This window comes from Nomascus leucogenys, chromosome 1a (genome assembly GCF_006542625.1).
Source record: "Nomascus leucogenys isolate Asia chromosome 1a, Asia_NLE_v1, whole genome shotgun sequence".
Lineage (NCBI taxonomy): Eukaryota > Metazoa > Chordata > Mammalia > Primates > Hylobatidae > Nomascus > Nomascus leucogenys.
The window spans coordinates 22,452,637-22,478,735 of record NC_044381.1 but is presented as its reverse complement, the minus strand read 5'-3'; the positions used below and the strand labels follow the sequence as shown (position 1 = coordinate 22,478,735).

General features: G+C 41.0%; 1 protein-coding gene across 2 annotated transcripts in view; it reads right to left on the bottom strand.

Annotated features, from left to right (window-relative positions):
• Positions 1-26,099, bottom strand: part of MTAP (methylthioadenosine phosphorylase) — a 151,821-nt gene that overhangs the window by 98,681 nt on the left and 27,041 nt on the right. For both annotated transcript variants that reach the window (XM_012500770.2, XM_003260362.3), the window contains exons 5-6: positions 17,503-17,605; positions 812-1,051 (exon numbers count right to left, since the gene is read on the bottom strand). In XM_012500770.2, the coding sequence (XP_012356224.1) occupies positions 812-1,051; positions 17,503-17,605 (343 nt within the window). The remainder of the gene's footprint in view (positions 1-811; positions 1,052-17,502; positions 17,606-26,099) is intronic.

Sequence of the window (26,099 nt, the reverse complement as noted above, 5' to 3'; positions counted from 1 at the left end):
AAATTCCAGCTGGATCCTGCTGCCTTCCCTGCCTGAACCCCTCACTGACCTTCCATCTGAAACCCTTACCATGGTCTATATGGCCTGGCCCTGCTGTATTGCATCCCTCCTCTCTCTCCCTTCTCCCCAGTCTCCCTCCTTTCCACTCTACTCAATCATGCCCTTCTTGCCCATCACACTTAAAACAGGAAGGCTTCTCATACTTCAAATATTTGGTCTGCTCAACTCTATTCAGTTGACCTACTGTACCCTTGTACCTCACCATTCTATTTCTTTATAACTGTTAGCTTTCTTATATTGGTTTGCTTAACTTCTAGCTCCATCTGACAGAATAATGTCAGCTCCTTAAGGACTTGTCTGTTTGCTGTCACATTTGTATGCTGAACATAGTATCCAGCCACGGTAGGTTAAATAGATGGATGTGAACATACAGCCCTCTCACAGGGAAAGGGTTAAGTAATAGATTTTTTTTCCTTCTTGAAAACAAAAAACAGTAGCATAGCAGAAGAAATTGGCAATCAAAATACACCTTTATCCTTAAAATAAGGCCGAAGTCTTAGTATGATTCTCAACACATCTACATGCCTACAATGTACTATTTTCACTACTGATCCTTGGGTAAAAGTGTCTTCTTTCTTTCCTATGATCTTTGTTCTTACTTTCCAACGGGAACTACAGAAAATACTGACAACTTCAAAACCTTGTAGAAAGGCACTTTCTGAAACTAATGTAATAGAAACAAAGTTAAGACACCCTCTTATTGGCACCCAGAAACCCATGCTATATGTGCTCAGAAGAGAATTCCACCTACTGCTTCCTCATGCTCCTTCCAGCAGTCATAATCTGTCGCCATGGCGATACTTGCGTAACAAATTCCAGCCTCCTTAGCAAGAACCACCTCTGGAACCGTGGTCATGTTGATAACATCCGCCCCCCAGGTGCGGAACATGAAACTTTCTGCCCGGGAGCTAAAACGAGGTCCCTCGATTGTGACCATTGTCCCCTTTGAGTGGCACCGGAGTCCTAGCTTCTTAGCAGTTTCTATAAGAACCTAGAAAAGAAAAACCAGAAACTTCAAAACATACAAGCACATGCACAACTTAAGGCTGCATTTCCCCCCAGTGTTTAACCAGTGATTTCTTAAAGATGATTTGTCACTATAATAAATGCCTACTATCTGCCAGGCTCTCAGAAAAAACCTAGAGGACCACAGAACGGTGTTTCCTGGACCCTTCATCATTCACATAATCCTGTTTCCCCAGCCCTTTGCATATAGAAACTAATAGCTACACAAGCAAGCACTGAGCTCTTTCTACTCGCCAGGCATTTGTTTATATGCTTTAATCTCATTTGCTTCTTAACAACTTTAAGAGATAAGCTGGTTTGAGAATACAGACTGGAGTCTTAACTTTTAACCTTGCAGGCTAAGCTAAGGTGCCTCTCGTCGCTCATCTTCTCAAACAGTTGTGTTGAGTTCTATTTCCAGGCTTCTGAAAAGTTAATTCCCATTACTTTTAAAAACACAGAATCTGAAGACTTCTGTAAAAGCTTTTTCTGGTTAGAAAGTGATTTCTCTTTTGCCTACTGCCTGTCCACAGACTTGTGCTGATTGTTTTTCTGTTCACAGGGATAAACATCTTGGAATTCCTTTAGTGGCAAGGCTAGGCATGGATTTTTAGAAACATCATTGAAAAGTTTGATCGTTTTCTCCAGTGTTTTATTTAATACTGCACATCTAATCTTCAAGTTATTAATTACCTTCATTTTTTCTTAGCTTATGCTTCAATATTCCCTTTTAATTAAAAAAAGTCTTTTCAACTTAACTGTTAACTTACTGAAGCACTGTTGAAAAATCATCTCTGTATGCCTTAGTTTTCTCAAGTGTAAACTGAAAATAATGATATCGCGTAACTCAAACGTATGAGGAAGATTAAATGAACTAAGGTATATACAAGCATAGAAGCATGCCAGGTATGCTGTAAACACTGTATGCAGTAAGCTGGTCTTCTAACAATTATTAATACTGGCAGCTTCTACACATATTTGGCTAACCTTCCTGGGATACTATATAAATAAAGTGGAGTGACTCAAAGTCAAAGTCTCCAATCTGGGCAAAGTCTCACCTGCACATGTGTTCATCACATAAACAAATTAACCTATTTCCTTAAAAAATAACTTACTATTTTTTAATAGTAAAATGGGAAACAGAATTTTCACAAGAGTCTTGGGAACTCAAAATTTAGCAAGCTATGGACAATGAACAGTTGATGCTACATCATGTTTATCTTATAAATGCTGAAAATAAAATTATGCTTAATTAACACTTTTCCCTAAAAAGTATATGTTATAAATGCAAAAGCCTAAATCTCTATCCCACCCCCTTTCCCTCCCAAAGTTAAGACATAACAAGCCCACTCCTGCTGGTTCAATAGTGTCTTTAAAGATCCTGAATAACTGAACTGTATGCTTGGCTAAAGTTCACAGTGCTTCTAGAGATGAATGGCTCTTGACAAGTCCTCACTGTCACTCTGGCACGTTGGGAGATAGGTACCATGCTTGTGAGGAGGAGGAAGAAATGGAGGCTATGAATATATGTCAGCCACCTGAACCAGCATTTTGCACTCCTTCAAGAACAGCTAACACTATTCTTAAGGCAGCAAAAAATATCAAATACAGGGTCAAGGTCCAGGTCTGAGGTTAAGATGATTTCATTTTCTTACTCTGTGTAATCACTGAACTACTAAACAGACGGATGTGGTAGTGAAACTACCACAACCCTCACCAAGGAACTAGCAATATTAAATCATCAGCTAAAACAGATTTAATGTCAGGACTTCCATATTAACTCCTAAAATGAATAGAAGTAACACTGCTTTTGGAACACATATTTGTACATGGTACAAAACTTAAATAGTACAAGGAAAACCACTGTCCCTTCCCAAGGGAAACCATTATTACCAGGCTTTTTTTTTTTTCGTTTCAATAGTTTTTGGGGAGAGGTGGTTTATTGCGATGTATATAAGTTCTTTAGTAGTGATTTCTGGGATTTTGATGCACCTGTCACCCAAGAAATGTACACTGTACCCAATGTGTAGTCTTTTATCCCTGATCCTCCTCTCCCACTTCCCCCTGAGGCCCCAAAGTCCATGATATCATTTTTTTTTTTTTGAGACGGAGTCTCACTCTGTTGCCCACGCTGGAGTGCATTAGTGCCATCTTGGCTCACTGCAACCTCTGCCTCACGGGTCCAAGCAGTTCTCTGCCTCAGCCTCCCGATTAGCTGGGATTACAGGCGCCCGCCACCACGGCCAGCTAATTTTTTTCTTTGTATTTTAGTAGAGACCCGTTTCACCATCTTGCCCAGGCTGGTCTTGAACTCCTGACCTCGTGATCCACCCACCTCGGCCTTCCAAAGTGCTGGGATTATAGGCATGAGCCACCACGCCTTTGCATTCTTATGCCTTTGCATCCCCATAGCTTAGCTCCCACTTGCAAATGAGGACATAATGATATTTAGTTTTCCATTCCCGAGTTACTTCACTGAGAATAATGGTCTCCAACTCCATCCAGGTTGCTGCAAATGCCATCATTTTGTTCTTTTTTATGGCTAAGTACTATTCCATTGTATTAGAGTTCTCTAAAGGGACATAACTAATAAAGGGGAGTTTATTAAGTATTAACTCACATGATCACAAGGTCCCACAATGGGCCATCCGCAGGCTGAGGAGCAAGGAGAGACAGTCCAAGCTCCAAAACTGAAGAACTTGGAGTTTGATGTTGGAGGGCAGGAAGCATCCAGCATGGGAGAAAGATGTAGGCTGGGGGACTAGGCTAGTCTCTCTTTTAACAATTTTCTGCCTACTTATATCCTAGCCATGCTGGCAGCTGATTAGATTGTGCCCACCCAGATTAAGGGTAGGTCTGCCTTTCCCAGCCCACTGACTCAAATGTTAATCTCCTTTGGCAACACCTTCACAGACACACGCAGGATCGATACTTTGTATCCTTCAATCCAATCAAGTTGACACTCAGTATTAACCATCCCAAGTCCACATGAATCCATACACATCTCCTGAGATCATACATAATCTTCAAATAAAGATAATAATAAGGTCATAATTATACCTAACATAATACAGCTATCCTTTGTGCAACTGGAAACGCACCAAACACTAACCCAAATACTACTACATAAAGTTAGCAATATTTAAATATTGACGTGAAATCAGTAAATCTCATGTCATATGATAAAGGAGAAAGAAAATAAAATGAAGATATTTTCTTAGTACAACTGTATACATGCACAGACATGTTTTTAACAAAAGAAGGAAATACTCATGACAATTACAGTCCTCATTTCTGTAGCTGGTCACATGGTTGTAGCTGGTATCGATGACTACCTTCTTCTACTACCCATTCTGTATTCCCTTTGCCTTTAGCACGCACCTCAGTAGGTTGTGGTTTTTTTCCTTGTGGAGTGACTGAAATCTTCATTCCTGAAGAGTCTGGGTCATTTGTAGTCCTGCCTGGATTGGGCTGTTGTAGTTTCCCAATGACCTTAATTACAGGGCATGGTAATACTAAGAGACAGACACCCTAATGGATCTCCTGTATTCCATGTGTACTCTTCTTTACCTCCATTGCAGAGTAGTAGACTGATTTCATCTTGATAGTCTGGGTCAATCATCCCAGCCAGCACTGTAACTCCCTTCTTAGCCTGTTGACTTAAAGGTAGAAGGAGCCCAAAGTGTCCAGGTGGCAAGGATGGAGGCCATGCATGGGCACAGCAAAGTGCCTTCAGGATCTGCTTGAGCCCAGTCATATATATACCATTTTCATTTGATAATTGAATGCCGCTGTGTACAACCCACTTTATGGCTAGATGAGTCAGAAAGCCCCCAGTTCATGACAGGCAGTTCAGGTCGCATGGTGACTTGATGACCCATAGTCAAATGTTCACTTTCCACCAAAGTCCAGTAACAGGCCAAGGACAGTCTCTCAAAAGGAGAGTAGTTATCTGCAGAAGATGGCAGGACCTTGCTCCAAAATCCTAGCGGGCTCCACTGTAATTCACCTATGGGGGCCTGCCAAAGGCTCCAAACAGCATCCTTATCTGCCACTGACACCTCAAGGACCATTGGATTTGCTGGGTCACATGGCCCAAATGGCACAGCAGTTTGCACAGCAGCCTTCTCTTGTTCTAGACCCACTCAAAATTGGCACCCTTTTGGGTCACTCCATAGATGGGCCGGAGTAACACACTCAAATGAGGAATGTGTTGCCTCCAAAATCCAAATAGGCTCACTAGGCATTGTGCCTCTTTCTTGGTTGTAGGAGGGGACAAATGCAGCAACTTATCCTTCACCTTAGAAGGAATATCTCGACAGGCCCCACACCACTAGACCCCCTAGAAATTTTACTGAGGTAGAAGGTCCCTGAATTTTAGTCAGATTTATTTCCCGTCCTCTGGCATGCAAATGCCTAACCAGTAAGTCCGGTGTGTTTGCCACTTCTTGCTCACTGGATCCAATCAGCATACTGTCATCAATGTAATGGACCATTGTGGTATCTTGTGGAAGCAAAAAGCGATCAAGGTCTCTCTGAATAAGATTATGACACAAAACTGGAGAGTTGATATACACCTGAGGTAGGACAGTAAAGGTATACCGCTGGCCTTGACAGCTGAAGGCAAATTGCTTCTGGTGGGCCTTACGGACAGGAATGGAGAAAAAGGCATTTTCCAAGTCAATGGCTGCATACCAGGTACCAGGTGATGTGTTAATTTGCTCAAGCAGTGAAACCACATCTGGTACAACAGCTGCAATTGGAGTCACCACTTGGTTAAGCTTATTGTAATCCACTGTCATTCTCCCCAAGATTCATCTGTCTTCTGTATGGGCCAAATGGGAGAGATAAATGCGGATGTGGTAGGAATCACCATCCCTGCGTCTTTCAAGTCTTTAATGGTGGTATTAATCTCTGCAGTCCCTCCAGGGATGTGGTATTGTTTTTGCTTTACTATTTTTCTAGGTAGAGGCAGCTCGAATGGCTTCCATCGGGCCTTTCCCACCATAATAGTCGTCACTTTACCAGTCAGGGAGCCAATGTGGGGGTTCTGCCAGCTGCTAGGTATGTCTATGCCAGTTATGCATTCTGGCACTGGGGAAATGACCACAGGATGAGTCCGGGCACCCATAAGACCCACTGCAAGTCAGACCTGAGCTAAAACTCCATTAGTTACCTGACTTCCATAAGCTCCTACTTTAACTGGAGGACCACATGACATTTTGGGTTCCCTGGAATCAACATCAGCTCACAGCCAGTGTCCAGTAGTCCCTGAAATGTCTGATTATTTCCCTTTCCCCAGTGCACAGTTACCCTGGTAAAAGGTCGGATGTCTCCTTGGGGAAGGATGGGAGAAAGATTCACAGCATAAATTGTTGGTAATATAGTGGGGTCCTTCCTCAAGGGGACCTGGCCTCCCCTTCATTCAAGGGGTTCTGGGTCTGTAAACTAGCTCAAGTCTGGAAATTGGTTGAGGGGCTATGATTCTCTGTTTTTATAATTCAAATTAGTTTTTTGTCCATTTGACCTAGAAGTTTCTGCTTATATAAATTAAGTAGGAATGCAGTAGGCCTCCTATGAATTTTACTTCTAGGAATGCTGTAATTAATTAGCCAATGCCAGAGCTTTACATGAATCAGACTATTCTGATTGCTGCTTTGCCTCTGTTGCCCATTATTGTAGCTATGCCCACCTTGCCTTTGAAGGTTGAGTGCTGCCATGGTCCCTGGCGCCTTGGAATCCAATTATTCCCACTGTATTTAAGTTTGTAGTTGAGTGACTGCGGTTCCCACAGTTAGATCTGACATACAGAGAAGAGCAATTACAGGGCTCTTCAAAGATCCCAGTGCTGCCCTCACAAATCTGTTTTGCAAGGCATTGGTCAAGGGCATATTTTCTGGACCAGCAAGGATGAATAGGTCTAAAGTGACTAATCCACTCCACCATCCGAATTTCCATAAGCCTTTGGATCCCCTCCTCTAAATTAAACCAAGGGAGATCAGGCATTTCCAGCTTGTTCACAGTGGGCCACCTTTTAATCCATATTTCAGCTAACCAAGCAAGTAAACGATTAGAACCTTTTTTAACTCCCAGAGCTGCAACATTAAATGCAGAATCCCTACTTAATGGGCCCAAATCAATAAATTCAGCCTGATCCAACTCCATTTTCCTTCCACCATTATCCCACACCCTTAGTATCCATTCCCATGCCTGTTCTCCAGATTTCTGTTTATATAAATCAGAAAACTCAAGCAGTTCTTTTTGAGTGTAGTGCACGACCTCATGGGTCACAATCTAAACCTCACCTCTAGGGGCCTGCTGGGACTTAAGTCCGGTTATAGGTCTAGAAGCAAATGGGGATCTTAGGGGTGGCTCCTGAGAAGAATAAACATTATCTTGCCTGGCAACTGCCTCAGGGGAGGCCATCACTGTTGCCTCAGGCCGCACAGGGTTTATCTCCTCAGACAAAGGTGAAAAGGCTGATGGCAGAATAGGTCAGGGAGGAGATGTTGCCACTTCTGGGGATGGGAAAGCTGTTCCTTCTGGAAAATAAGATTCATCAGAGTTTTCAAACTCAGTGTCCCCAGCTTCATCAGGGTCCTCCCACACATCCCAGTTCCAAGTTGCAGGGTCCCATTCCTTTTCAATCAATGCTCTCACTTTAACAGTAGACACCTGGCGAGGCTGTGCATGTACCTTTCATTGCGGGTCAGCCACTCACATGATAAGAACTTGTGTCTGTTTTTCCACAATTTCAGCTCTTTCTCTACAGGAGATAAGACTCTCATTCAGAGCAATCTTAGCAGATTTGAGGCTCAGTATCTGCTTCTGGAGCTGGGAGACAGAATCCCTGAGTTCATTATTTTCTTTCATCACTTTGTCCACTGAACTTAGGAGCAACCAACCAGCTTCATTATGTTCCCTGGTTCTCCATATATGGTCAAAAGTATTATGTACAGAGTCACTAAGGGTGATTCCACATATGGTCAAAGGTATTATGTAGAGTCCTTGCCTCTCACGAGTGATGAATCAGGAGTCTCAAATATATTTATTTTGCATAACTCTAAACAGTTCATGCCAAGGACTATTGGTGTTCTCCATATTATTAGAAGTAGAGTCCTGAGCATCTTTGGGTCTAATCGTATTAAGCAGCCAACTCTAGAAACCTCATACCAATAAAAGAACTCCATCCTTAATATTCAGTTCCTCTACAACCACTCCTGGTACCAAAATCTGTATTAGTCAGGGTTCTCTAGAGGGACAGAACTGATGGGACAGATAGATAAAGGGGAGTTTATTAAGTATTAACTCACATTATCACAAGGTCCCACAATAGGCCATCTACAGGCTGAGGAGCAAGGAGAGCCACTCAGAGTTCCAAAAATGAAGAACTTGCAGTCTGATGTTTGAGGGCAGGAAGTATCCAGCACGGGAGAAAGATGTAGGCTAGGCTAGGCCAGTCTCTCTTTTCACATTTTTCTGCCTGCTTATATTCTAGCTATGCTGGCAGCTGATTAGACTGTGCCCACCCACTTTAAGGGTTGGTCTGCCTTTCCCAGCCCACTGACTCAATGTTAATCTCCTTTGGCAACACCCTCACAGACACATCCAGGATCAATACTCTGTATCCTTCAATCCAATCAAGCTGACACTCAGTATTAACCATCACACCCATGCTGTATATATACCACATTTTCTTCATTCACTCATTGGTCAATGGGCATTTAGGTTGGTTCCACAGTTTTTACAATTGCAAGTTGTGCTGCTACAAACATGCGTGTGCCAGTGTCTTTTTCGTATAATGACTTATTTTCCTCTGGGTAGATGCACAGGAGTGGGATTGCTGGATCACATGGTAGTTCTACTTTTAGTTCTGTAAGGAATCTCTATATAGCTTTCCACTGTACTAGTTTACATTCACACCAGCAGTGTAAAAGTGTTCCCTTTACACCACATCTACACCAACATCTATTATTTTTTGATTTTTAAATTACGGCCATTCTTGCAGGAGTAAGGTGGTATCACATTGTGGTTTTAATTTGCATTTCCTGGATTAGTGATTTTGAGCATTTTTTCATATGTTTGTTAGCCACGTGTTTTGAAAATTGTCTATTCATGTACGTAGTGACTTTTTGTTTTTTCTTGCTGATTTGTTTCAGTTCCCTGTAGATTCTGGATATTGGTCCTCTATTGAATGCATAGTTTGCGAATATTTTCTCCCTTTCTGTGGGTGGTCAGTTTATTCCACTGATTATTATTTTTTGTTGTTGTGCTGAAGCATTTTAGATTAATTAAGTTACATCTATTTGTCTTAGCTTTTGTTGCATTTGCTTTTGGGTTGTTGATCATGAACTCTTTGCCTAAGCCAAGGCCTAGATAGGTTTTTCCGATGTTATCTTCTAGAACTTTTATGGTTTCAGGTCTTAAGATTTAAGTCTTTGATCCATCTTGAATTGATTTTTATATAAGATGAGAGATGAAGATCCAGTTTCATTCTTCTACATCTGGCTTGCCAATTATCCTGCATCATTTGTTAAATAGGGTGTCCTTTCCCCAGTGTATATTTTTGTTTTGCTTTTTCAAAGATCAGTTGGCTGTCAATATTTGGCTTTATTTCTGGATACTCTATTCTGTTCCACTGGTCTACATGCCTACTTTTATACCAGTACCATGCTGTTTTGATAACTATAGCCTTGTAGTATAGTTTGATGTCAGGTAATGTGATACCTCCAGATTGTTCTTTTTGCTTAGTCTTGCTTTGGCTATATGGGCTCTTTTTTGGTCTCTCATAAATTTTAGGATTTTTTTTTTTTTTTTTATTTCTGTGAAGAATGATGGTGGTACTCTGAAGGAAACTGCATCGAATCTGTGGATTGCTTTTGGCAGTATGGTCATTCTTACAATATTAATTCTACCCATCCATGAGCATGGTATGTTTCCATTTTTTTGTATTATCTATAATTTCTTTCAGCAGTGTTGTGTAGTTTTCGTTGTAGAGATCTTTCATGTCCTTGTTTAGGCATTTTACTTTTTTCTTCCTGCAACTGTTGTAAAGTAGGTTGAGTTCTTGATTTGATTCTCAGCTTGGTTGCTGTTGGTGTATAAAAGTGCTATTGATTTGAGTATATTGATTTTGTATCTTGAAACTTTGCTGAATTCATTTATCTAGGAGCTTTTTGGATGAGTCTTTAGGGTTTTCTAGGTATATGATCATTGGTGAACAGCAACAGTTTGATTTCCTCTTTACTGATTTTTTATCCTTTATTTCTTTCTCTTGTCTGATTGCTCTGGCTAGGACTTCCTGTACTATGTTGAACAGAAGTAGCGAAAGTGGGAATCTTGTCTTGTTTCAGTTCTCACAGAGAATGCTTTCAACTTTTCCCTGTTCAATATAACATTGGCTGTGGGTTTGTCATAGATGGCTTTTTTTTTTTTTTTTTTTCTTTTTTGAGATGCAGTCTCGCTCTGTCGCCCAGGCTGGAGTGCAGTGGCATGATCTCGGCTCACTGCAAGCTCCACCTCCCGGGTTCATGCCATTCTCCTGCCTCGGCCTCCTGAGTAGCTGGGACTACAGGCACCCATCACCATGCCCGGCTAATTTTTTGTGTTTTTAGTAGAGATGGGGTTTCACAGTGTTAGCCAGGATGGTCTTGATCTCCTGACCTTGTGATCTGCCCGCCTTGGCCTCCCAAAGTGCTGGGATTACAGGTGTGAGCCACCATGCCCAGCCCATAGATGGCTTTTATTACCTTGAGGTATGTCCCTTCTATGCCAATTTTGCTGAGGGATTTAATTATAACTAGATGCAGGATTGTGTCAAATGATCTTTCTGCATCTATTGAGATGACCACATGATTTTTGTTTTAAATTCTGTTTATGTGATGTATCACACATTTATTGACTTGCTTATGTTAAACCATCCCTTCATCGCTGGTATGAAACCCACTTGATCATGGTGTATTATCTTTTTCATATGCTGTTGGATTTGGTTAGCTAGTAATTTGTTGAGGATTTTTGCATCTATGTACATCAGGGATATTGGTCTGTAGTTGTCTTTTTTTGTTATGTTTTTTTCTGATTTTGTAATTGGGGGATACTGGCTTCAAAGAATGAATTAGGAAAGATTCCTGCTTTCTCTGTCTTTTGGAATAGTTTCAGTAAGATTAGTACCAGTTCTTTGAATGTCTGATAGAATTCAGCTGTGAATCCCTCTGGTCTTGGATGTTTTCTTTGTTGGCAATTTTTAAAAATTACTGTTTCAATCTTCCTACTTGTTATTGGTCTGTTCAGGGTTTCCATTTCTTCCTGATTTAATTGGGGAAGGTTGTGTATTTCTAAGAATTTACTCATCTCCCCTAGATTTTCTAGTTTGTGTGCATAAAGGTGTTCATAGTAGCCTTGAATAGTCTTTTGTATTCTGTGGTATTGGCTGTAATATCTCCTGTTTCATTTCTCATTGAGCTCATTTGGATCTTGTCTCTTCTTGTTTAAATTCACTAATGGTCTATCAATTTTAAATTTTCAAATATTTTTGTTTCATTTATCTTTTGTATTTTTTTGTTTCAATTTCATTTAGCTCTGCTCTGATCTCTGCTGTTTCTTTTCTTCTGCTAGGTTTGGGTTTGCTTTGTTCTTATTTTTCTAGTTCCTTGAAGTGTGACCTTAGATTGTTGATTTGTCCTCCCTTCAGACTTTTTGATGTAGGAATTTAATGCTATGAACTTTCCCATTAGCATCACTTTTTCTGTATCCCAGAGGTTTTGATAAGTTGTGTCACTATAATCACTCAGCTCAAAGAATATTTTAATTTCCAACTTGACTTTACTGTTGACCTAAAGATCATTCAGGAGCAGATTATTGAATTTCCAAGTATTTGAGGATTCCTCTTGGAGTTAATTTCCAATTTTATTCCACTGTGATCTGAGAGAGTACTTGATATAATTTTGATTTTCAAATTTGTTGAGACGTGTTTTGTGGCATATGTTCTATTTTGGAGAATGTTCCATGTGCTGATGAAAAGAATGTATATTCTGCAGTTGTTGGGTAGAATGTTCCATACATATCTGTTAAGTCCATTTGTTTAGGTTATAGTTTAAGTCCATTGTTTCCTTGTTGACTTTCTGTCTTGATGACCTGTCTAGTGCCGTCAGTGGAGTACTTAAGTCCCCCACTATTACTGTGTTACCATCTATGTCATTTCTTAGGTCTATTAGTAATTGTTTGATATATTTGGGAACTCAAGTGTTAAGTGCATATATATTTAGAACTGTGATACTGTCCTGTTGGACTACTCCTTTTATATAATGTCCCTCTTTGCTTTAACTGTTGTTGCTTTAAAGTCTGTTTTTTTCTGATATAAAACTAGCTCCTTCTACTTGCTTTTGTTTTCCATTTGCATGGAATATCTTTTTCCACCCTTTTACCTTAAGTTTATGTGAGTTCATGTGTGCTAGGTGATTCTCTTGAAGACTGCAGATACTTAGTTGGTAGATTTTTATCCATTCTGACATTGCGTATCTTTTCTTAAGTGGAGCATTTAGGTCATTTACATTCGACATCAGTATTGGGATGTGAGGTACTGTTCTATTCATCATGCTAGTTTTTGCCTAAAGACGTTGTTCTTTCACCATTGTATTATTGTTTCATAGGTCTTGTGAGATTTATGCTTTAATGAGGTTCTATTTTGGTGTATTTTGAGGTTTTGTTTCAAGATTTAGAACTCCTTTAAGCATTTCTTGTAGTGCTGGCTCAATAGTGGCAAATTCTCTCAGCATTTGTTTATCTGAAAAAGACTATCTCTCCTTCAGTTATGAAGCTTAGTTTTACTGGATACAAAATTCTTGGCTGAGAATAATTTTGTTTCAAGAGGTTAAAAATGGGACTCCAATCCCTTCTGGCTTTTGGCTTGTAAGATTTCTACTGAGAAGTCTGCTATTAATCTGACAGGTTTTCCTTTATACGTTATCTGATGTTTTTGTCTCACAGCTCTTAAGCTTCTTTCATCTTGACTTTAGATAGTCTGATAAATATGTGCCTAGCTGATCATCTTTTTGCAATAAATTTCCCTGGTGTTCTTTGAGCTTCTTGTATTTGGATATCTAGATCTTTAGCAAGGCCAGCAAAGTTTTCCTCAAATAAGTTTTCCAAACTTTCAGATTTCTCTTCTTCTGCAGGAACATCAATTATTTTTAGGTTTGGCCATTTAACATAAACCCAAATTTCTTTTAAAATTCTTTTTCTTTGTGTGATTCAGTTAATTCAAGAGCCTTGTCTTCAAGCTCTGAAGTTCTTTCTTCTACTTGTTCTATTGAAGCTTTCCACTGCATTTTGTATTTCTCTAAGTGTGTCTTTCATTTCCTGAAGCTGTGATTTATTTTTTCTTTATGATATTTCTCTGGAGAAGTTTTCATCCATATCCTGTAATGTTTTTTAAAATTTCTTTATGCTGGTTTTCACCTTTCTCTGCTATTTCCTTGAGTAGCTTAATAACCAATCTTCTGAATTCCTTATCTGGCAATTCAGAGATTTCTTCTTGGTTTGGATCCATTGCTAGGGAGCTGGTGTGATCTTTTGGGGGTGTTACAGAACCCCATTTTGTCATATTACCAGAATTGCTTTTCTGGTTCCTTGTCATTTTGGTAGACTATTTTAGTGGAGAGGTTGAAACTCAAGGCCTGCTGTTCAGATTTTCTTGTCTCATGGGGTGATCCCTTGATGTGGTGCTCTCCCCTTTCCCCTGGGGATGGGGCTTCCTGAGAGCTGGACTGCAGTGACTGTTATTGCTCTTCTGGGTCTAGCCACCCATTGAGGCCACCAGGCTCTGGGCTGGTGCTGGGGGATGTCTGCAATGAGTACTGCGATGTGATCCACCTTCAGGTCTCCAAGCTGTGGCTACTAGCACCTGCTCTGGTAGATGTGGCAGGGAAGTGAAGTAAACTCTGCAAGTCATTGGTTGTAGGTATGTTTAATGTGCTGGCTCTCTTGAATGCTGCTTATGCTAGCAGTGAAGTTGTCATGTGGACACATTCAGGATCTCTGGTTAGCCAGGATGTTGCAGGCAGTGAAATTAGGTGTTGTCTTTTCCGTCCTGGGATCAGGGTTATTGTTTTATGAGTTGCTATAATGGCCTGAGCTGACTGGCCTCCAGCCAGGAGGTGGCGCTTTCAAGAGAGCACCAGCTGCAGAAGTAGTAGGGGGCTCTAAGCTTGCCCTAAGATGCCCAAGGTAACTATTTTGGTTTCTCAGGCAATAGGCAGGGCAATAAAGCTCCAAAGAGTTTCTATGTTTTGTGTTTGGCTAGCAGGGTGGGTAGAGAAATACCATCAGGTGGGGGCAGGGTTAGGTGGTTCTGGGCTCAGACTCTTCTTGGGCAGGGCTTGCTGCAGCCACTGTGGGAAATTGGGGGGTGGGGGTGGTTTGTCAGGCCACTGGGTTTATGTTCCAGAGGAGATCTTGACTGCCTCTGCTGTATCATAAACTTCACCAGGGCAGTGGAGGATAGCCAGCAGCAAGAGGCCTCATCCAGCTACTAGGCAGTTGGTGAGGCTAGTCTCACTCCTGCAGTGCCCTGCTCAGACCTTGCCCCAGGCTGTGAGCTACCCCATTGGGAAAGCAAGCATGGCCTTTGGACCTCACCCCTTCCCATCTGCCCATCCATCAGCAGCAGCTCCTGTACTCACTTGTATCTGCTGTGGCTCCCACTAGTCCCTTGGACTCTGCCTGAGAAAATCTGTGCCCAGCTGAAACCACTACCGATTTCATTTGAGAGCTTCCTTCGCCCTGCCATCACTCTCCAATTCTACTGGCTGCCTTTCCTGAGGGCCACTGTGAGATATAGTCAGGACTGGCTTCCCTGGACTCAAGCTGGAGACTGGGAGTACATCCAAAGCACTTCCTGTTGCTACCTCTACTTTCATATTTCACGTAACCCCCTAAATCCGTTTCATCTCTAGGTAAGGTTAAATTCTTCCTCCATGATCTGGATTTTTAGATTTCCCCAGTGGGGATGTGTATTCAGAGGTAGGTTCTCCCTGACTCACGCTTTGGGAACTCAGTTTTTTGCCTGTTTTGCAGAATTTGCAGTGGTGTGCCGCTTCTTTCAAAGGATCTTTGAATTCTTTTGGTTTTCCCGTTAAGTTCCTACAGTGGTTCTTGGAACAAAAGATCATAGTGTCTCTATATGCTATTCTGTTCATCCTTGTGGAAGCTGCATGTTAGCCCTGTCTTTTCTTTTCTTTTTTTTTTTGACATGGAGTATCTGTCACCCAGGCTGGAGTGCTGTGGCAGGATCTTGGCTCACTGCAACCTCTGCCTCCCGGGTTCAAGCGATTCTTCTGCCTCAGCTTCCCAAGTAGCTGGGACTACAGGCGCCTGCCACCATGTCTGGCTAATTTTTCGTATTTTTAGTAGAAACAGGGTTTCACCATGTTAGCCAGGATGTTCTTGATCTCCTGACCTCATGATATGCCTGCCCTGGCCTCCCAAAGTGCTGGGATTACAGGCATGAGCCACCGTGGCAGCCAGCCCTGTCTCTTATCTGCCATTTTCCCCATTTCCTGTTACCCGCTTTTTTTGTTAACTTTCCAAAAATATTTTATTTGCATATATATTTACATACTTACTTCTTTGTATATATACATACTTTAACATAAATGGTAGAATATGGTAAAACCACTGAGTATCTTGCTTGCCACTTGACAATTCATCATGACAGTCTTATTCCATCAGTACATGAAAGATCATGTGGATGTTAAAAGTGAAAATTACCAAGTGGCAGCACTATTTACTTTTCATGTTTTTGGATAATATTTAAAAATTTCTTTCTGAATGCTTATTTTGCCATTTTCTTCAATTGCCTTTCCCAGTATTCTCTCAGTCCTTTAGCTGAATTAATTTGGCTTCAAGGGAGGCTAACTTGGATTACTGGAAATTATCACTGCAGACCCAAATTTACATGTGCTCTATACAGCTCCATTGTGCTTCCCCCACCTACCTCTACTCCTAGTTCCCCAAGTCACTGTATTTTGCCTGAGAACTGACCTCAGATTCACACCAGCATGCATATTCTCTCCTTAGACTATTTCTTCTCAAGCTGCCCCCATTTTGAAGTGGACAAGAATTTTATCCATACTTCATTTCCTCCAGGATAGCAAATTTATTATGTGGACACGTCTCTGCTTCAGAGGAAGACTAGCAGCATTCTGATACATTCTGTGGATAACTATCCAGAAACATGCTATACATACATATACAAACTTCGCCTGCCACTTTTTTTTTTAAACAAGTAAAAAACGTACTTTCCTAGAAGTCAGAGAAAATCAATGTGCAGTGGTATCTCTGAAATGGTTTCCCTCAGTACTCGGTTTTAGATTCCAAATTGTTGTTTGAGACTAGAAATATTTCTCCCATCCCTGTGTCCTCAGTTTAGGTGCCCTTGCTGTTTACTATAAGGAAATGCGTTTTCTGTGATTATGTAGGATAAAACATAAATGCTAAAAGAAATCATCTACTCTCTATATGCAGGTGTTAACATTATCTGAATGACTAACATGTTTAGGTATTTCTATTCTCTAAGTTAACTTATAAGGGAGATTTTACGAAGCAGTTAATCTCTAACAATATTTCTGATCTTTTGAGTTGTACCTGACTTTCAAACCTGGGTTATAAGAGAAGTAGCACATGTGGACCAAGCCATAGCCTCCTTAGTCATGGTAGCCATTTTTGTTCTTAGGGAACTAGAACTGTGATTCCACACCTTATACCATCACTGGCCCTTGTGGGGCTGTCCCCATAGTTCTGTGATTTGGCTATAATGGTAGACAGAAGGCTGGGTAGTAATTAACTCAGGTCAAAGGCAACAGCTGCCAATCTGACCATTTTTAGAAGATCGATAATAGTAATTTAATTCATAAAAGCAGTTACCAGCCATTGGATGTTCCATAACTGACAGGCATGGTTCAGAGACTTCATTAAGTATTAACTCGCTTATCCCTCACACAGTCTTATAAGGTACATGCTATAATTATCTTCATTTTAGAAGTAAGATAACTGAAACCCACAGATGTCAAATAATTTGTCCTCTTGGACACAGCTACTTTGATGAAGAGCAGAGATTTGATCCTAAGTAACCTGGCTCCATACTGCATACTCTTGAGTAATGTGATATTCTATGTTAAATCATTTTATCTAGATAGCAAAATCAAAACTTATTAAAAAGGTAGGTTGCAACTTTGAGTGGTTCAGCTTAAAATGACTGAGAGTAACAGAGGAACAGGAAATTATTAGCAACAGGAAATAACTCTTCATAAAACTTTGGATAATATAAAGCAAACTTGAGTGAGGGTATGGGGCCACTTGCTCTGCCAATTAACCAAATGCCAGATGCCACCCCAAGCCCATATGATTTATTCTAGTACAGCTTCCAGAAAGACTACACACCTCTCTCGTTTTGGGGCAAAACGGCTCAGCCATTGGAATATGGCACACTCCTCTGGCACAAGAATGACTTCCATCATAGAAGGACTGAGGTCTCATAGTGGTCCTACAAAATAAAGCAAAAAAGGTTTTTGTTTGTTTTATTTTAAGGCCATCTTTCCATCCTCTGAGGGCTGGTGAGTCAACTTTATCTAGGTCAATATTTTGGTCTTCACTCCAGACTCAATTCCTCTGGATAAGCTAAAGACAATTGTTTATAAAAGTTTCAGGGTGGTATTCAGCTTTTTTGGCTCTGGGCTGGCAGCAACACACTGCACAGCAAGAATTAAAGCGTCTGTGGTCTGGCAGCCGTGACGGGGTAACCACTTTGGATTGCAGGTACAACTCAACTGTGGGCTCAGAAAGGCCAGGTAAAACACTTAAGAAGTCAATACGAAAATGTTTCATCATCACAGATGTGGAAAATCATATACTTAACACCATATACACGTCACCCAGATTCAACAATTTCTTAAATTTTGTCCAACTTGCTTCCTCTATTAGCTTTTTCACAGACACAAATCCCAGGCTTTGACTCAGAGCAGATGCAAATTTCCCCAATGTCTTAAAAAAATTTGTTTTTAAACAGTTGCTTTGTTAGTTTCAGGGTCCAAACAAGGTACTTACCTTGTATTTAATTCCCATGTCTCTAAGAGTAATTCCTGCCTGTAACCCCAATTATATTTTTTCATGCCAGTGACCCACTGAAATAAAGAGCCACTTGTCTTGCTCCGTATTTAGGAATCTTTGTTTGCTGCCTCATTTAGATTGTTCTTTTTCCCAGCCGTAATTAATTCTAAAGTGTCTTAGTTCAAGTCTTCTGACAAAACAGTTTTGAATCCATAAGAGAGGCTAAAATTAATCTAGCACCAAGTCACCTGGAAATTTCTTGTCAGAAGTTTTCAGAACAAGCCACTTTCTCTGTGCATTCAATTATTCTAAATTTGAACTGATGAGTAACACAGGGAGGAGGGGACAGGATGGGACAGATGGGTCAAGGGAAGCCAACAGGGGCAGGTAGATAACATGACGTCCTCTTCCAGGGGTGGGAGGCAGCACTGAGAAATAGTTTCACTGGTTCCGTTTACACAGCTGGCAAGTCTACTGGCCAAAATTAACCTGTTACTTCTAGTCCATCACACACTAAACAGTGGCATTAGCTGGCACCAAGGCCACCTCACTCAGAAATAAGGCCTCAGTGCTCTGGAGGAATGAAATCCCCATCAGAGCTCCTCCCAACCCACTGTCATATGCGCTTTAGGGGAAATGCTAAGTTAACCCCAAAGCAATTCCAGATGGAGTTGAAGAACAGGTCAAATGACTGTTTCAGCCTGTATAAACAGAGGCTTTTCTCTTTTTGAAAGATTAACCAATAAAACAGTGCCACGTACTCAACTTCAGCTCTGGCTTTGTTTCAGCCTTTGATGAGTCAAGCATTAGCAACATCCCACTTATAACTATGATATGAAAACAGGGCCACAAAAGCCTCCAGTGGCTATACTCCAACTGACTTCCACACCATAACACCCGCATCTCATCTACCTCTGCCCATCTCCTGTCTATCCCCACCCATTTGCCTTGGAACCCCCACCTTTGTTTTGAACTTTTTAACCTTAAGAATAACATGTATTTATGTTAAGCTTCATGCAATGTTAATATGCACCTGATAATTATTAACTACAGTCTTAATTTCCTCTCATGCATTTTTCTTTCTCAACAAAGCTCCCTAACTACTAGCTATGTGGACTTAAACCAAATTGCCATATCTTTTTGATTTTTCATTTTCCAATCATAAAACATAGTATTCATCCACCTATTTACAAGGATGTTAGGAAGATTAAGTCAACCAAGATGTCCAGATAACCCATAGCAGCTCACAAGTGTGGGTCTGGGCTAGAGACAGAATTGGAGTCAGCACCAGATGGGGCCTCACAACACTCAACCTTGTAAGATGCAAGCAAAGAGGGTAGCCCTGGGGAAGAAGCAAGGCCTTAAAACCATTTTTGGGCTATACTATCAAGATACTAGAAGGGAAGGTGCAGATGAGAAACACCTCTTATAGTTTGCCCAGCTATTTGTAGTTTTCTGCATCATCAGCTTAACTGTCAATACATTCAGTATTGAAACATTTAATGATCTAAACTTAAATTCCTATAAACAGCAACACACCTGCACAGCATAACAGGATGTGTCATTGTTAATGGTGAATGAAATTCTGACCAAGAGCAATGGGGTTTACAATCACAGCTGAGGGCAGTGAATGATGCCCCCAAAATAAATTCTAGAATGAAATGTGTGTAATTTTAATAGCACCAGTCCTCCTTCTGAAGGTCTCTATCAGATAACTCAGAAGTTTTATAACTTAGCAAGAAGCCTGGAATAAACCTGCCGATCACACCCCACAAAGTGGGGACTGTTGCCCAATTAAGCCTGCCTGTTCACTTCCAAGTTCTAGCCAAAACAGCTCTTCTATATTAAGAATCATATTTCTCCCTCATGCTGAATTTTCTGAGTGACATGGAGAAAACACAGGAAATATAGTTTTGTCCCTGGATTTGAATGAATTTTTGTGTAGTCTTGGGCAAATTACTCAGCTTCTTCAAGTTCTTTCCTCATGAGGTATTAGCAACATCCCTACTGCTATGGTCTGAAGTTTTGCATCCTCTCAAAATTCCTATGCTGAAACCCAAACTCACAAGATGTGATGGTATTAGGAGATGGAGCGTTTTGGAGGTGATTAGGCAGATCTCTCATGATTGGGATCAGACCCCTTATAAAACAGATCCCAGACAGCTAGGTCGCCCTTCTACCACCATGTAAGGACACAATGAGAAGGTGCTATCTGTGAGAAAGTGGGTCCTCACCAGACACCAAATCTGCAGGCAGCTTTTCTTGGACTTCCCAGCCTCCAGGACTGTGAGAAATTTCTGTTGCTTAGAAGCTACCCAGTCTATGATATTCCATTATATCAACCTGAACAGACTAAGACACACATATACACCCTTGCTTAAATATAAAAACAAGGCTGCAAAAACCTCCAGTGGCTACCTCCCAATAGACCATGATGCAATAACATCTCCATTTTAGATTTCAAATAATGATGTCCACATGCTAACCCTTAGAACCTATGAATATATTACTTTAGATGGCAAAGGGGAACTAAGAGAGCAAATGGAATTAAGGGTGCTAACAAGCTGACTTTAAAATAGAAAGGTTATTCTGGATTAACTAGGTGTGCAGCATGTCTTCACATGAGTCCTCACATGTGGAAGACGGAGGCAGAAGAGTCAATGTCAGCATGATAAGAGGTGAGGACTCCACTGCCATTGCTGGCTCTGAAGATGGATGAGGGCCATAAGCCAAAGAATGTGAGTGACAAAAGGCAGGGAAAGGGATTCTACCCTAAGCCTCCAGAAAGGAATGCAGCCGTGCTGACAATTTTTCTAGTTTCAGTGAGACCCACGATACACTCCTAACTTACGGAACTAAAAGATAAGGTCTGCTTCTTACTCTTGCTTTAACGAGTAAGGCCCTCTAGCTAGGCAAGGGGACTAATTTTTATCTCCCCATTAGCTTGGGATCTGACTGGAAAACATGGATTTCAGGGACTGACTTATCTACTGGCTTTACCACTCACTAGCTGTGTGCCTCTGGGAAAGTCACTCTGTCTCTCTGCACCTCAGTTATATCAGTTTCCTTAAACGGGAGTAATCCCACTTACCTTAAAACGTCCCCGTGAAAACTGAATGAGACAACATGAAGCAAGTGCTTGGCACGTGTCACTATCATTTATGGAAAATATGCTTCTAAACATTTCTTCTGCCAATCCCAAAGTATGACATATTGATGGGCCTCAAATCAAGGGTATCCAACAAAATTGCTTACGGTTGTCAAGCAGGAATATGTGATAAGAAAAGCTAGTAGACAAATAAAAAAAAACTGTCTATGGAAAAGTAAAGGAGACAAAATGATGTGTGCTGGCAAGAAAAATGAGTTCAAGAGAGTGAAAGAGAGAACACTGGAACTTTCAAAGAGAGGGAGAAAAGCCTAGAAATAGACTGACTGGTAGGTTGTTTCTTGAATCAAGACTCTTACATTGGCTTGAAGATAGCTATTAGTTAATACGTTTCCTTTGAGGAAATGTGGTGTTGCAAACAAGCTGAGGGCAAACACCCATCCCCCAGCAGAGGCAAACACAATCATCGACCTCTGAGGACGTTGCAGAATATGGTCTGTATCCACAACAAGCCCCAGCATGCAGAATCGTGAGTCAATTAATTTACTGGCAGAGCAGAATAACGGCTGCTCATAAGGAGGATGGTTTAGCAGAAGTGAATCTACCCATCATTTAAAATATATCCCAAGAATCAAACAGCAGTGTGAATAGGCAGTTACGAGAAAAAATTCTGACAGAAACATCAGACTAAGAAGTGGAACAATTCTGTCTTAATAACCAGAAGGAAGTGAGGTTCACACATGTAATCCCAGATCTTTAGGAGGCCAAGGTGGGTGGAACCCTTGAGTTTAGATGTTCAAGACCAGCCCAGGCAACACAGTGAAACCCTGTCTCTATAAAAACATACAAAAAATTAGCTGGGTGTGGTGTCACACACTTGTAGTCCCAGCTACTTGGGGGGCTGAGGTGGCAAGATCACTTGAGCCTGGGAGGTCAAGGCTGCAGTGAGCTGTGGCGCCACTGTACTCCAGCTTGGGCGAACAGAGCGAGATCTTGTCTCAAAAAAGGAGAAGTGAAAACTTATGAATTTGGACCAATATCACTAAGATCCTCCCACTGTTGTGATATCAAGAGTGCCCCTGAGAGCTTATGGTGGCATAAAAAAGGAGGAAAACCAATGGATGTTTATATCCCAGTCAAGCAAGGCTGCTCAATAAACAGGTACCATAGTTTTCCCTTATTTTCTATTATATTTCATGAGATCATGCTAAACAGTAACACAAAAATAAAAATCCTCGCTCTACACAGGTGGTGACAACAATCTCTTTGGGCCTCAGTTTTCTCACCTTTTGTAAAAGGGAAGGATAAGGTAGATAGAAGATGTCTTCTAGAGCTGTGATAATAAGCAGTGTCAGAAACATAGTAAGGGCCTAAGTTTCCTCAACTATAAACTGGAATAATGACTGCTGTATATGCCATAAGTGGGATTAACTGATTGTGACACCTAACAGGAACTCAAAAATTGGTAGTGTAGGATTTTTAATAAAAGGATGTATGATGGGAAGTTAATAACACAACTAGGTTATGGAACAGAACGTAAGAATGAACCTCATCCAGGGGAATAGTGGACACCACTTCAAGGACAGCTACAGACAAAAGGATGACAAAGAACGGGGACGCAAGTAACTGGGGAAAGGGAAGGTGAAGGAAGGTGATGAGTTTATGCTTAAGTTTCTGTCTTCTCTATAAAGGTGGAGGTGACATTCTCAGCTAAAGAGTGAGGGAAATGAGTAAGAAGCGATAACAACAGTAAGGGTTAAAAATAGCTGTTGACAGGAATGAGAGAAAGAGCTAAACAAAGGCTTCTTCTGTAACTCTTTACCATAAAACGCTTTCTAGTCATCAAGAGGCAGAAAGAGAATGATCAAATACTTGACATCAGAGCATACTCCCAACCTCAGGGCCCAGAGCTTTATGCTATGACATAAAGTTCTAGGGGAAGCCCAAGGCAGGGCTGGTCTCTGGGAGAAGGAAACAGACTGACATAACTGATCCCTCAGCACTGTGTTTACAGCGGGACTTTCCTGATGAGTAAGAATGCGTGACAAAAGCAAAGTCGAACCTCTCCCAGTTCTAAGAAAATAAGTTGAAGAAATAATCTGAAGAGGGGAGGATACCAGAATTTTTAGGAATCAATTCAACACCCTCATTTAGCAGATGAGGACACTAAGTGACAAAGGAATTTCATGGCACAGCCAGGAAAGAATTCTGGATGTCCTCACTTCTAAGCTGGGATTCTTTCACTGCATTCTTTGAGAAGGCAGAACCCAAACACAGGCCTTAGGCACAATAGGCCAATATGTTATTAGCCACATTTTACAGAAACTGCTTAGCACCGGGAATCACACTCTGCTTCCTTTAATATTCAGTTTTTGGTCATATTTTTCTCATTGTAAAAAAAAAAAAAAATCAGTATCTGCAAAACATTCCTGATAAAGAAGACTATTAAAAAAGAAATCTCATCCTTCTCCTTACTGATATGTTTGCAGGTTTCACCTTGAGATATTTCTGACAGTGATAGCAGTTGAGCAAGTCCTACTCATCTGATCCATTTTTAAAAAATATGTAGCCGGGTGCAGTGGCTCATGCCTATAATCCCAGCATTTTGGGGAGGCCAAAGCAGGAAGATTGCTTGAGGCCAGGAGTTTGAAACCAGCCTGGGCAACATAGTGAGACCCCATCTCCTTAAAAAAAAAAAAATCACCAAGCACAGTGGCAAATTCCTGTAATCCTAGCTACTAGAGGGGCTGAGGTGTGTGGATTGCTTAAGCCCAGGAGGTAGAGGCTGCAGTGAGCCGCGATCAAGCCACTGCACTCTACCCCGGGCAACAGAGAAAGAGCCTATCTAAAAAAACAACAAAAAAATACAATGTGGGCATCTTTTCAAATAGTTTATAGATCTAGTTGTTTTTCTTAGATTTGCATAATATATATGGTGTACTGATTTCCTACAATCATCAGGATTAATGGTAAAGACAAAGAAGAGCAAGTGTAGAAATTGCTGGAATCCCCTGTCCATGTATCTTTAATGGCATGGACAGTTAGTAGTTACGGGTGAAAGAAAGACCATATAATCAGTTCTCCCATACATACAAATGAATGTGTAAAGGTATCTAACAAGAACTGGGCTAGAAAATGGAGGGCCCATGTACCACAAGCACAGGAGGAGACAACAAAATGCCTCATGACTTGAATAAAGCAGCTGGCAGGGAAACAGTCTTGCTTTGCTCCAATGGCAAAAATCTCATTAAAAACCAATCCTGTGCACCACTTTATAATGCATCATCGAAGTCGAGCTTTAGAAGTCCGGTGGGTGTGGGAGGCAGGAAAGAGTCATGCCTTTCTTCTCCATGGCTGATGAATAAAAATTAAGCAAAGGCCCAGTGATGCATAGTTATGCTTCTACATTTCTCTAAGTCTCATTTACTTTGACTCTTTTATGAGGTCTTTTTTCCCCTATTAATAGAACATCTTGCTTCAGTTTCCCCTAAGTGACTCAGTGAGAGCCAGGTGTGCATACATACAAGTGTGTGTACCACAGAAGAGAAGTTCCAAAATTATGAATCTGGGAGTACATATCTTACGAGAGCCTTTTAATGTATAAATAGCCTGATGACTTTCTTTTAGGGCAGACCAAAGGTCAAATACTTTCCCCAGTTCAGACTGTTTAATTGCTGCAAAGAAGTGGAACAAATCCCACTCCTAACCATCTTTTACTCTCAGTGGCCAAATGACTTGTGACTCTAACAATGGGGACCTTGTACAAGTTAAAAGAAATGGATTAATCAAACACAATCCAGTAGGAGGCATAGGCACTGAAGAAACCTACTGCAGACAAGCCTCCTAGACAAAGTTCTTGGTATAGATTCTGATTTTCCTATTTTTAATTTTTGGTTTGGGAAGAACACTGCACACAGAGCCCAGGGCCTATGGCAAGGAAGCATCAGGAAACTCGTCCCTGTGCAACAAAAATGGGAAAATGAAAAATATAACACATTCTTTTGGAATTTAAGTTCTAGACCACGATATATGTTGCTTTCTATGGATGCTCTACTCACAAATGAAAGATGATTATTTTCACTTTAATTGCTATGGAATTTACTTGAATGAGAAAGACACGAAGACTGACCGCACACACCCAAACATACTTGAACCCACTGCACTCTCTACCTCTTTTTCCAGAGCAGTCACACCCAGGGCTCCCCTTTTCTTATGCCCAGGCTTTTTAACTTCATCAGCTGTAATGTAGCATGAGAGAGAGAAGAAAAAAAAGATTTTCAGAAAAGAATGACGTTTTTCTTAAAAGAGCTGCCAGCACTGTCAGAGTCCTTCAAGAGTATATTTCATTATTAGAGCAGAAATCTAATGTTTCTAAAAACAACCCTAAAAATCAGCCACGTCTTTCTTAAATCTGAGGTTGGTCCCCCCGCCCTGCTCATGCTGGCACTGACGGAAAAGAAAGTGATGTGCTTTAGCTTGGCCATCTATAAAATAAGAATGGCCGTATTATTAAACAATCTCGCTAGCCTTTGAAGAACACTTTAGGATGAGGAGTTTTTTTTTCTTCTGAGACAACGTGCTGACAAAGTTATGGCAATAGGCCAATGTGTGTGGTTCTAGATAAGTCCCTGAAGAGAATACACGGGCAGTGCAGGGAAAAGGAGCCTGGGCCAGGCACAGTGGCTCACACTTGCAGTGAGCCCCCAGCCTGGGCAACAGAGTGGGACTGTCTCAAAAAAAAAAAAAAAAAAGAATGAGAGAGAGATGGTGCAATTCAGCCCTCCGTTTGGAAGAAAGAACCAACATGCAGTGGGTAAAGTGATTT